The sequence below is a fragment of the Hyla sarda genome, chromosome 2, assembly GCF_029499605.1.
Source record: "Hyla sarda isolate aHylSar1 chromosome 2, aHylSar1.hap1, whole genome shotgun sequence".
In the NCBI taxonomy this organism is placed as follows: Eukaryota; Metazoa; Chordata; class Amphibia; order Anura; family Hylidae; genus Hyla; species Hyla sarda.
In genome coordinates, this window is record NC_079190.1 from 152,084,237 (window position 1) to 152,097,820 (window position 13,584).

Here is a 13,584-nt window from a genome sequence, read left to right on the forward strand (position 1 = left end):
TTTTAAAGGCAAGGAGCAAAAAACGAAAATGCAAAAACGGAAAAACCTCCGGTCCTTAAGGGGTTAAAATGATACCCAACTTATATAGGTTTGATTTTGAGGGAAAATGTATACGTAAAAAATTCTCATCTTCTGACCCCTATAACTTTTTTTTTTTTCTGCGTACGGGCTGGTATGAGTGCTCATTTTTTGCACCATGATCTGAAGTTTTTATTGGTACCATTTTTGTATTGATCAGAGTTTTTGATCGCTTTTTATTCATTTTTTCATGATATATAAAGTGACCAAAAAACGCTATTTTGGATTTTGGAATTTTTTTGCGTGTATGCCATTGACCGTGCTGTTTAATTAATGATATATTTTTAGAACTCGGACATTTCCACATGCGGCAATACCACATATGTTTAATTTTATTTACACTTTTTTTTATGGGAAAAGGGGGGTGATTCAAACTTTAATTAGGGAAGGGGTTAAATGACCCTTATTAACTTTTTTTTTTTTTTTCACTTTTTTTTTTTTGCAGCGTTATAGCTCCCATAGTTGGCTATAACACTGATCTTTTACACTGATCCCTGCAAGGCCATAGCTTTGCATTGATCAGTGTTGTAGGCAGTCAATTGCTCAAGCCTGTATTTCAGGCTTGGAGCAATCAATCGCCGGTGACAGGTGAAGGGACCTCCGCTCGCGTGCTAGCTGATCGGGACATCACAATTTTATTGAGATGGTCCCGATCAGCCCGACTAAGCTGCCAGGAAGCTTTCACTTTCATTTTAGAAAGGGTTTATAGCGCGTAGCACAAGGATCGGTGCAGCACGCTATTAGCCCAGGGTCCCAGCTATCATGAACGTGACCCCTTGTTATTTACTGGGATCGGGCACAGGGCATACAGGTATGCCCTGCATCCTTGAAATGTTAAAAAAATATGTAAACAAAAATAAAAATATGTGATATCACCGCATGCATAAATGTCAGAACTATAAAAATATAATGTTAATTAAACTGCACCGTCAATGGTGTACACGTAAAAAAAAAGTCCCAAAATTGCATATTTTTGGTCACTTTTTATACCCTAAAAAAATTATAAAAAGCGATCAAAAAGTTCAGTCAAAACAAAAATGGTACCGATAAAAACTTCAGATCAAGGCAGGTGCAAAAAATGAGCCCTCATACATCCCTGTATATGGAAAAATAAAAAATTTATAGGGGTCAGGAGATGACAATTTTACACATACTAATTTTGGTGCATGTGGTTATAATTTAACTAATTTTATAAGTTTAAAGTAGTAAAATAAAATAAAACCTATATAAATTAGGTATCCTTGTAACTGTATGGACCTACAGAATAAAGACATTGGGGGAGATTTATCAAAACTTGTGGAGAGGAAAAGTTGCTGAGTTGCCCATAGCAACCAATCAGATCGCTTCTTTCATTTTGCCGAGGACTTTTCAAAAATGAAAGAAGAAATGTGATTGGTTGCTATGGGCAACTGGTCAGCTTTTTCTCTGCACTGGTTTTGATAAATCTCCCCCATTGTGTAATTTTAAATGAAAAGTGCACTGGGTAGAATCCCCCAAAAGTTACAAAATGGTTTTTTTTACCCCACAAATATTTTTTTTCTGGTTTCACCATAAATGTTGTGCTGAAATGATTGCTGTCATTACAAAGTACAATTGGTGGCACAAAAAATAAGCCCTCATATGGGTCTGTGGGTGCAAAATTGAAAGTGTTATGATTTTTAGGAGGCGGTGATGAAAAAACGAGAGCACAAAAAAGGAAAAACCCTGCGTCCTTAAGGGGTTAATTCAGGATACCAGAGCAGCCAATTCTGAAGAGAGAACACTCATTTATATTACAACACATTGAAGGCAAAGTCAGTGATGACTCTGAGAATTATTAAATTTCCTTGCCTGTTCCACTCTACTAGTTATTAATTCAGTTACTCATTGCTCTTGTCTTTTATCCTTGGCCTCCACAACCATGATGAGCCATTAAAGAAGTGCACTTAGAGACACCTGGTAGGCCGAGTATGTGAACAAATAGTATTGCCACACCACTCTAATGAGCTGTATTGCATCTAATTCACTTCCCAGACACATTCTTATGGTTAACCTACTTTAAGATCGATAAAGCAGGTCCATGTTCTCCTTCCTGTGCAGTGTAGGGTTAAACCGGGTTAGATTGAACTCAATGGCATCCAATCTACTGCTAAGATCCAGGAAGAATGATATATATCAAAGGCAAATCAGCCAAACATGTCCTAATAAATAACGCTTTGTGTGAACTGTAGTCACACTCACATCAATTCCTCTAATATAGGAATGTTCTCCATGTGTTGTACAGTACTGAGCTCAAACCATTTGCTCCTGTCAGTAGACAGCATGTCCTTGCTCACTTTCAACAGTGGGATCTGTCTTTCTCATTTAACATTATGACAGCAGAACATTAGAATCCATATCTGGCACAAGATTTTTTTTACAAGATAGTAAAACTGGATTTGCTTTGTTCCTATACAGATTATCTGTGGAGTGAGTGGAGCTGCCAGGCAGTTACATTTGTTACTAGTCATGTGAAACTCATTGAAACCATTGTATGTTGAGACCAGAACTCTATGAAAACCTGGCAATTGGTTCTGAAGCCACCAAAATATCATCCAAAAAATAGGAAAAAGTGAGAATGAAAGAAAAATAAGTAGATAACTAATATAGATAAAGCAAATCCTTACATATAAAAGAAAGAAAGATCCGCTGGGAGCTGTAAATCACTGTCTATGTCAGTGTTTCCCAAGCCTTTGGCTGTCTGGGTATGCTGGGAGTTGTAGTTTTGAAACAGCTGGGGGCACCCTGCTTGGGAAACACTGGTCTATGTAGAGGACAGGAGCTTCTTCAGGGTCCTGTACAGTACATGCAATGTTCTAAAAAAGTAAAATGGAGTTGCCCTTACCTGGTGTCCAAAGAATCAGGTAAGCCTGGTACAGGTAAAGTGTACAGAACATGTAATACCGTCCTGTACTGTAGGGGGCGCTACCAGACATCAGTCAGTGCATACGCTTCAGTAATACAGGTGTTTTACCAGTATATTGCCCATTCTGATTGGTTCTTCCTGCCATTGACACGTTGCACAGATCTGGATTGTCCGTAGCATTGTATGTTGAGTCTGGTTTCAACTTCCAATGGTCCAGAAAAGACCATTGTATGTTGAAACTATTGTATGTTGAGGCCATTATAGGTTGAGGGATCACTGTACTGAGCCCAATCCATTTGCTCCTGTCAGTAGACTGCATGTCCTTGCTCTCTTTCAGCAGTGGGATCTGTCTTCCTCACTTAACATTATGACAGTAGAACATTAGAATCCACATCTGGCGAGAGCTTTTTTTTTTACAAGATAGTAAAACTGGATTTGCGTTGTTCCTATCCAGATTATCTGTGGAGTGATTGGATCTAACAAGGCAGTTACATGTGTTACTAGTCATGTGACACCCAAGAACACTCTGTATGATAAATAATGCCTATCTCTATATTTAAGAGCAATGATAGGAGAGGACTGCAAAGATGGAAGCAATGAAACACCTCGTGTGTGTGTCTGTGGTCCAAATGCATTGCTCCTCTGCCTCATCCTCCTTAGCCTTGCGCTAGATATGGCTTCATCTCTCAAAGGCTGTCTGGTCATGCTGGGAGTTGTAGTTTTGCAACAGCTGGGGGCACCCTGCTTGGGAAACATTGGTCTATGTAGAGGACAGGAGCTTCTTCAGGGTCCTGTACAGTACATGCAATGTCCTAAAAAAGTAAAATGGAGACGCCCTTACCTGGTGTGCAAAGGAGCAGGTAACCCTGATGCAGGTAAAGAGTACACAACATGTAATACATCCCTGTACTGTAGGGGGCGCTACCAGACATCAGTCAGTGCATATGCTTCAGTAATACAAGTGACATGACATTGACATATTGCACAGATCTGGGGTAGCATTGTATGTTGAGTCTGGTTTCAACTTACAATGGTCCAGGAAAGACCATTGTATATTGAAACTATTGTATGTTGAGGCCATTGTAGGTTAAGAAATCACTGTACTGCGCCCAATCCATTTGCTCCTGTCAGTAGACAGCATGTCCTGTAGAGATGAGCGAACTTACAGTAAATTTGATTCGTCACGAACTTCTCGGCTCGGCAGTTGATGACTTTTCCTGCGTAAATTAGTTCAGCCTTCAGGTGCTCCGGTGGGCTGGAAAAGGTGGATACATTCCTAGGAAAGAGTCTCCTAGGACTGTATCCACCTTTTCCAGCCCACCGGAGCACCGGAAAGCTGAACTAATTTATGCAGGAAAAGTCATTAACTGCCGAGCCGAGAAGTTTGTGACGAATCGAATTTACTGTAAGTTTGCTCATCTCTAATGTCCTTGCTCTCTTTCAGCAGTGGGATCTGTCTTTCTCACTTAACATTATGACAGTAGAACATTAGAATCCACATCTGGCGCAAGCTTTTTATTTTTTATTTTTTATTTTTTTACAAGATAGTAAAACTGGATTTGCTTTGTTCCTATCCAGATTATTTGTGGAGTGAGTGGAGCTGGCCAGGCAGTTACATGTGTTACTAGTCATGTGACACCCATTGAAACCATTGTATGTTGAGACCAGAACTCTATGGAAACCTGGTAATTGGTTCTGAAAACACCAAAATGTCACCCAAAAATAGGAAAAGTGAGAATTAAAGAAAAATAAGTAGATAACTAATATAGATAAAGCAAATCCTTACATATAAAAGAAATTAAGATCTGCTGGGAGCTGTAAATCACTGTCGATGTCAGTGTTTCCCAAGCAGGGAGCCTCCAGCTGTTGCTAAACTACAAGTCCCAGCATGCTTGGACAGCCAAAGGCTGTCCAGGCATGCTGGGAGTTGTAGTTTTGCAACAGCTGGGGGCACCCTGTTTGGGAAACATTGGTCTATGTAGAGGACAGGAGCTTCTTCAGGGTCCTGTACAGTACATGCAATGTCCTAAAAAAGTAAAATGGAGACGCCCTTACCTGGTGTCCAGGTAACCCTGATGCAGGTAAAGAGTACAGAACATGTAATACCTCCCTGTACTGTAGGGGGCGCTACCAGACATCAGTCAGTGCATACGCTTCAGTAATACAGGTGTTTTACCAGTAAATTGCCCATTCTGGTTGGTCGGTTCTTCCGGGCCATTGACACGTTGCACAGATCTGGATTGCATGTTGAGTCTGGTTTCAATTTACAATAAACTATTGTATGCTGAGGCCATTGTAGGTTGAGGGATCACTGTACTGAGCCCAATCCATTTGCTCCTGTCAGTAGACAGCATGTCCTTGCTCTCTTTCAGCAGTGGGATCTGTCTTCCTCACTTAACATTATGACAGTAGAACATTAGAATCCACATCTGGCATTGGGCTTTTTTACAAGATAGTAAAACTGGATTTGCTTTGTTCCTACCCAGATTATCTGTGGAGTGAGTGGATCTGGCCAGGCAGTTACATGTGTTACTAGTCATGTGACACCCAAGAACACTCTGTATGATGAATAATGCCTATCTCTATATCTAAGAGCAATGATAGGAGAGGACTGCAAAGATGGAAGCAATAAAAACCCCTCGTGTGTGTGTCTGTGGTCCAAATGCATTGCTCCTCTGCCTCATCCTCCTTAGCCTTGCGCTAGATATGGCTTCATCTCTCATTTTTAACATTCCTTGGGAAGAAGAAACAACAATACTGTCGCCTGGTATCGCCATCTGTCGGCGCTGACTCTCCTCCCTGCAATTTGGGGTTCTGTGTAGAATCGGATGAATCGCTGCACAATAAACATGTGGGGGATGACTGCCTGTCTGCCCGATAAGCCCCCCCAGTGCGATGCTGCTTATTTCCTATAGACAAGAAGAGGATGTCAGGGATGATAAAAGAGCATTCAGCATCTGTTTATTGGGGGAGGTGGGGGTCTGGCTCCACACAGCGGTATTACAGGTGCTCCTGTGTCCGTATTGAGATGCATCGCTGCTCTGCCAGGAGTGATACATTGTATCCGAGCGGATGCCACACATCCTCCTGATGATGATCACACATACATGTGCCCCTTATGTATAATGACCAATCAGGAGCGGGGGCTGTATAGAGACTGTAGTGGCGGACTAGATTGACATGTAATGCATGGTAGAATGTTGTCAACTTGATAACTAGAAAGGCTGAGTCTGCTCAGTGTTCTTCTCCCCCATCCACCCTACCTACTGTCAGGCTCCTCCCTCGGTGCCCCCATCCCCCTTTCCTTTCTCCCGCTCTCCTCTCTCCATCTCTCCCTATCTGTTTTGTCTCTACCTCCCTGCAATCCCATCGGCTTTGATAGGACTCACAATGGGACTGGTAGAGCCGGAGGATGGATGCAGTGCGGGCTGTGTGTGAGGAGGGCTACTGGTCACACTGCAGCCAAGAGCCGCCTCTGCCCCTGCCACCCTGATCACACAGCAGCAGATGCATTTTTCATGGCTCTCCGCGATGGTTGGGCCCTGGAGAATCAAGTCTGAGTAAGTATTATGATTTCGGCTTATTAAGAGGCTGGATGCAGGTTAAATGATGGGCATGAGGAGGGTGTTGTTGCTGCTGCTGCTGCTGTCTCCCTTTGCCCTGCTCCCTCTTTCATTGGTATGTTCTGGGCAACCTAGTGCAATTGTGCTGGAGTCTGATCACACAGGGCTGGATGGCTGGCATGGTAGCAGTGCAGAAAGCTAGGCATCCATCTGGGCTGCAGAGGGTTGATACTAGTCCTTTCTTGCAAGTACGGGGTTAATTCAGTCTGGGGGGTGAGGAGAGGGGATCACCCGCCTGGCATTTCTGGTAAGCAGCTGCGATTCAATTAAACTTTTATCATCACCACCTATAGCCGGGATTGGGCATCACCAACGGATTTGTGGATGAATAGGTTTGGACAGCAACCGGAAAGGTATGAATGAGCACCAGAACCAGCCGGGTGTTTTGTTGTTGTTGTTTTGCCCCCCCCCCCCCCCCCCCGATCAGTGGGTATCTCTACAGTTTTGTAGTGCAAAATGCTCAGTCGGTTGTGGGTGTTGTGATACAAGGGTGAGGGCGAGTATACTATAGGTCGGTGTTTCCCAAATGGGGGACCTCCAGCTGTTGCGAAACTACAACTCCCAGCATGCCCGGACAGCCTTCGGCTGTCCGGGCATGTTGGGAGTTGTAGTTTCGCAACAGCTGGAGGCACCCCCGTTGGGAAACACTGCCATAGATTTTGTGCAGGAGAGCTCCATTCCATAGATACTGCTCCCTGACAACAGCCTCAGCCATGCTGATCGCAGTCCTATGCTGTGAACAGGGACTAGTCATTGTGGCCATATAGTAACACAGTCCCTCGTATGTTCCCTTACCCCCTCAGTAACCATCTCAGGATGTAATGAGCAGCTTTATTGTTGAGAGTATTGACAATGGGGAATATAGGAATGATCTATTTGAGTCTCTCCCATGAAGCTAGTTTTTCCAGCATCCCTAAAGTGAATGCTATCTGACTAGAGACGTCACATATATATATATATATATATATATATATATATATATATATGCAATGATTAACCCTTCTGCAACCTTGATGGATTATTAGTAGAGGAACCAATGCCTTCTCCCTGCCTGTAAGCATGATAGGGAAGTAGATGAGACATGGAGAGGGTGTATTCGCTCAGCATAGTCATCAGCTACTGATACAAATGCCATTTTGCTTATGGATGCTTTTGGCATCGTCAAAGCAACAGTCAACATGACGTTCCTTTCTATTATTCTATAGGTATTATCAGTGCTGCTGCTGATGATGATGATTGGGATGAGGAGGATGACGAGGGTGAAATCATCTGTAGACAAACTGAAGCTTTGCTTATAAAAGACTGTAACGCATTGCGGTAGAACTATACCCTACACAAGTTGTGTTGGAATAAATGGAAGGCTGTGCATTAATATGGAGATAGTACAGTGCGCTGTTCAATGGTGCGGTGCTGAAAGCACTAGAAAGCTAGGTAAAGTGGGGAAAGATCTCCGGAAGCCGAGGTGACAGCCATTTTATGCATACTTATAGATGATTAGGAACCTTTACCAGTGCAAACCTGTCTGCTCATGGCGTTCATCTCATAGACATTTACTGCATCTGTCTGGAAATTCTATAGAATGCTTTTGTAAAACATCTGTCAATGCAACGTTACATATCTATCTTCTTGCGCTCATGCCCTACTTGTCTCGTATTTTGTCTCGCAGGAGGTAAAATGTACCATTGCTGCTCCGCAGTCACGTTTGACCAGGACTTAAACAAGAAAATGCAGATGTGGATCCTCCAGACGATCACATTTGCTTTAACATCCCTGGTTCTCTCTTGGGCAGAAACAATAGAATCCTATGGAGAGGTGTGTGACAATTGTCCTTGTGAGGAACGAGATGGCATCCTGTCGGTGAATTGTGAGAACAGAGGGATCATAAGCCTTTCTGAGATCACCCCTCCACGCTTCTCCATCTATCATCTCTTCTTGTTTGGGAATCTCTTAAACCGTCTCCACTTCAATGAATTTGTCAACTACACCGGGGCTTCTATTCTGCACCTGGGGAACAACGACATTCAGGATATTGACACGGGCTCTTTTAACGGACTTCAGGGTCTAAAGAGGCTGCATTTGAATAACAACAAGTTGGAACTTCTTAAGAACGACACCTTCATTGGCCTAGAAAGCCTGGAGTATTTGCAAGTCGATTATAATTATATCATCTCCATTGAGCCCAATGCTTTTAGCAGGCTTCACACTCTACAAGTCTTAATACTGAACGACAACCTTTTGTCCACTTTGCCTACCAATCTGTTTCGTTTTGTTCCTTTAACACATCTAGACCTGAGAGGAAATAGACTAAAAGTGCTCCCTTTTGTGGGTCTCTTGGAACATATGGATAAGGTTGTGGAGCTACAGCTAGAGGAGAATCCCTGGAATTGTTCTTGTGAGTTGATAGCCCTGAAGGACTGGCTCTACAGCATTTCTTACTCTGCTCTGGTAGGTGATGTGGTTTGTGAGACCCCTTTTAGATTATATGGGAGAGATCTGGATGAGATTTCCAAGCAGGAATTATGCCCCAGGAAAATGATCCATTACTATGAAATGCGCCCACCCATTCCCCGGAGTACAAACGAGTACTTCCACACTACCCCAGCCTCAGTCAATTCTGGTGCCACCATCTCCTCCTCTGTTTACAAAAACCCGACAAAACCTAAAAGCACACGGCAACCTAATAAATCCAGAGTACGAGCCACATCCCACCACCCTCCCAAAGAGAATGGATATATTGCTTACCAGACCAAATCCCCAGTGCCTTTGGAGTGTCCTACAAACTGTACGTGCAACCTACAGATCTCCAATCTGGGACTTAATGTCAACTGTCAGGAGAGAAAGATCCAGAGTATCTCCGACTTACACCCTAAACCTTACAACCCCAAAAAGATGTATCTGACAGGCAATTATATTACTATGGTTCGCAGGTCGGATTTTATTGACTCCACTGGATTGGATCTGCTGCATCTTGGGAACAATCGGATATCAGTTATCCAAGAAAGAGCCTTTGGGGATTTGACTAATCTACGCAGACTGTACTTAAATGGCAATTCTATTGAAAAGCTGACAGCAGACTTGTTTTATGGCCTTCAAAGCCTTCAGTATCTTTTCCTACAATATAATGCTATTAAGGTAATCGAACCTGGGACATTTGATTCCGTTCCCAACCTCCACCTTCTGTTCCTCAATAACAATCTGCTGAAATACTTACCTAGCAACATCTTCTCGGGATTGAATCTCTCAAGGCTAAACCTTCGAAGTAATAATTTTTCTCACCTGACAGTGAGTGGAGTGTTAGATCAGCTGAAGTCCTTGGTGCAGATAGACCTTCATGAGAACCCCTGGGATTGTACCTGTGATGTGGTGGGCATGAAGCTCTGGTTGGAGCAGCTCAGCGTTGGAGTCCTAGTGGATGATGTCATCTGCAAAACCCCCAAGAAATTTGCCATGAAGGAAATGAGACTGATCAAGTCTGATCTCCTTTGCCCCGATTACTCTGACATTATAGTTCCCACGTCTACCCCATCAGAGGAGCAGCCTCCAGAGAGCACCACCACCTTCATTTATCCCATTAAATTCAATAACGTGTCGAGCTCAGTGCCCTTGTCTGTGCTCATACTGAGCCTGCTCTTGGTTTTCATTATGTCTGTGTTTGTGGCTGCAGGGCTATTCGTCCTTGTGATGAAGCGAAGGAAAAAGAATCAGAATGAGCCAGCAAGCACCAATAACTCAGACGTGAGCTCATTCAACATGCAGTACAGTGTGTACAGCAACCGACCTCTGCCTAAAGTGAAGACCCCAGCCGGCCATGTGTATGAGTACATCCCCCACCCCTTGGGTCACATGTGCAAAAACCCTATCTATAGATCTAGGGAGGGCAATTCTGTTGATGACTACAAGGATCTCCAAGAACTTAAAGTCACCTACAGGAATCATCTAGAGGAGGAAAGGGATCGCAATCTGAGGAGCCCCAACTACAGTGTCAGCACTATTGAGCCCAGGGTGGAGCTTTCTCCTGTGCAAGATACAGATCGTGTATATAGAGGGATTCTTGAACCTGATAAGGGACCTTCACCTGGGAACAACATCGAGTATAAATATAGCAACCCCCCTGCTTTCACCTATACACCCAAATATGAAGCAAAGCGTCAATACTTACACCCGGACAGGTTAAGGGAAGCGGTGCTCTACAGCACCCCTAGTACTGTCTATGTGGAACCTAACAGGAATGAATATCTGGAATTAAAAGCAAAACTCAATGTTGAGCCGGACTACCTCGAAGTGCTGGAGAAACAGACAACATTCAGCCAGTTCTAGACTCCTACAACCACAGTTTTCTCTCTGAAACAAAGGACTACATGATGATTTTGTTGCTTCAACCTTCGGATGAAGTGCCTTGGCACAAGATTTTCAGCTGCAGCAGTTATACTGAAAGGGTGTGCAATTTTCTTCTCCATTTTTGTAGGACAACATCCATTGTATAAACGGGGCACAACAATTATTGACTGCAAGGGGGGTCTTCTCCTCTGTGGTCTATCTCTGCAGCCTGAGAATTAAAGAGTTGGAATCACTCCTGGTGCTAGGAGGTATATATGATGAATTTACCACACTTATGCTATAACCCTTCAGACAAGGGTGGGTCTAAATAACTTTTCTGGTGTTTTAGCACCCCCTTCCCCTAAGTTTAATATAAAGGTCCATTTTTACAGGATGTATTTGTATGCTTTCTGGACTTTTCAAGCTAAATTATGTAAGCTACGATCTTTATGCATCACCATAGATGGTGTAAACAAATTCTAAAGTGCAAAGACATCAAATCCATAACTTGGGTAGTTATATAACTTATTGTCGAAATATGAAATATTTTAATGTAGCACCTATTTTTATATGCACATTAGCATCTCTCTATCTCTCTTTTTATTTTTTATTTTTTTTCTTTTCTTTCTTTCTTCCTTTCCTTTTTTTTTTTCTTTTTCCACTATTCCAGTCTTTGGTTTGCTCAGATGTGTTGCACTACATAAATAAGTTGTCATATCAGAGATGGTTATAGGTAGCAGAGATGGTTAAAGGGAATTGCAGGGAAAGTCACCAAATTGCAGGGAGGCTGAAAGCAAGCATGTCAGTCAATGAGGCTGTTGCAATTGTTATATGAGAGGCATAATGAATTCTACCATTATCACTGGGCACTTTACAGAACTGAATATGGAGGGACACAGGGGAATATCTGGTGTTATGTAAAAGGATTTTATTTCAGTAGGGAACCAAATGTATTTTCTTGACTACTGTTGTAGCCAATTTCAACTGCACTGTATAGATTGACGTGTCTGTCACTTGGTAGGTTTGACATACTGGAATGTGCAAAGCTCAGAAAAGAGTCACGGATTTTGGTTTTTTATACTCCTTTGTTTTATTTTCAGAAGTGCAGTGCTGTGATACATATATCCAACAAGTGATAATATTGTATGAGCAACAGTAAAATACAGGATGCATTTTAGCATCTAAATATTCATTTATTAGGTTTTTGTCATTGGGCACATGACCAAGTGTTAATCATTGCAGCCAGTAGAGTAGAAAAAAATAATTAAATCCATATCATATTTCTTAGTGCCCAATGTGACAAGAATAAAATAATTACAATGTTTTTTTAGAGCATGTAACATTTGCATACGTGTTGATACTTCAACATTGTTTTCTTTTCTTTTCTTTTTATTATTATTTTATTTTTAATACCAGTTCCGTTTGTTTCTTTTCTTATTTAATATTTGCAACAGGGTATGTAGTTATATTATACACAAACACACACACACACACACACACATATATATATATATATATATATATATATATATATATATATATATATATATAAATATATATATTGCACACACAAACACACCTACTCCTTACAGTCAACTAAAATGGTACTGATAGAATGAATTCAGGATTTTCTTTCACCATGGGAAATTCGCTTAACTAGTATTTATCTATCTTTCTAGTGTCAGAAAAAAAAAAAATATTTGTAGCCTCTTCCTGAAAAATATTTTGATATTTTGCATCCTGAGAATTATTTCTCATATGCAATGACCTACTTATTAAAGACACTTTTATGGATTCTTCCATGAAGATCTATTTGTTGACATATTGTACTTTGTATTTATCACTTTCAATCATATAGAAACAGGGATATGCAACTTTCAAATAACTGCCCTCAAAAAAAATGAAAAAATATTTTTATGAACTATATTGTAATGAGTGTTGGATTAACTCATTGCATAATATATCTACTATAGAAATTCAGTTTATTTTACCTTTTAACACAGTGTCCCCTAAAGCACCATATATTATTTTTTTTTTATATACCTTGGAGATATGGAAACACAGCAATGATATACCTTACTGTTTTTTTTTTTTTGTTTGTTTGTTTTTTTTAATAATGCATGCTTCATTGTATTTATTAACTTAATCATGTATTTTAGATATTCCAGTTATTTTTTTTTCATCAACATTAGTTACCAACTTAGTATACATTCAATAAACTAAGCTTCACTCCCTCATATTTATATATTTTTTTTTTTTTAGTTTTTAGTTTGCAACTTTTTATGATTCTTTCTAATGTTGTTCCAGGTTCATTCAATCTATTCAAAAAATAAATCTTAAATAAAATATATATTTTTTTATGCACGATTATTATGATTTTGATCAACATTTGTACAGTGTATACTTTAGTCAGAAGAGGATAAATAAGATAATGCATATTCTGGTGAGTGAAAGATTTTAACATAATATGGTATTTCTGCTTACAATATAGGGACATAGCCACATGAACTAAAATATAAGTAAATAAAGATCAACATAGTAATATGTTAATAAATATATGATGTCAATCTGTTTAACCATTATAAGAAAAAAAAAATGTCTGTATTTTACTGGAATAGCAAAGGTTACACATCCATCATATGTCTATACCAAACACTTGCTGATGGTATTTTGTTGATACAC

General features: G+C 40.8%; 1 protein-coding gene across 2 annotated transcripts; it reads left to right on the plus strand.

The window, feature by feature from the left end:
* Window positions 1-5,698: 5,698 nt before the first annotated feature.
* Window positions 5,699-12,383, plus strand: SLITRK5 (SLIT and NTRK like family member 5). Of its 2 annotated transcripts, none has more exons than XM_056555582.1 (2): window positions 5,699-6,522; window positions 8,252-12,383. In XM_056555582.1, exon 2 carries the CDS (start codon window positions 8,260-8,262, stop codon window positions 10,900-10,902), a length of 2,643 nt encoding a protein of 880 aa, XP_056411557.1. In that variant the 5' UTR covers window positions 5,699-6,522; window positions 8,252-8,259; the 3' UTR covers window positions 10,903-12,383. The 2 variants fall into 2 exon arrangements, with proteins under 2 accessions (XP_056411557.1, XP_056411558.1); XM_056555583.1 differs by lacking the exon at window positions 5,699-6,522 and adding an exon at window positions 6,536-6,938.
* The last annotated feature ends 1,201 nt before the right edge of the window (window positions 12,384-13,584 follow it).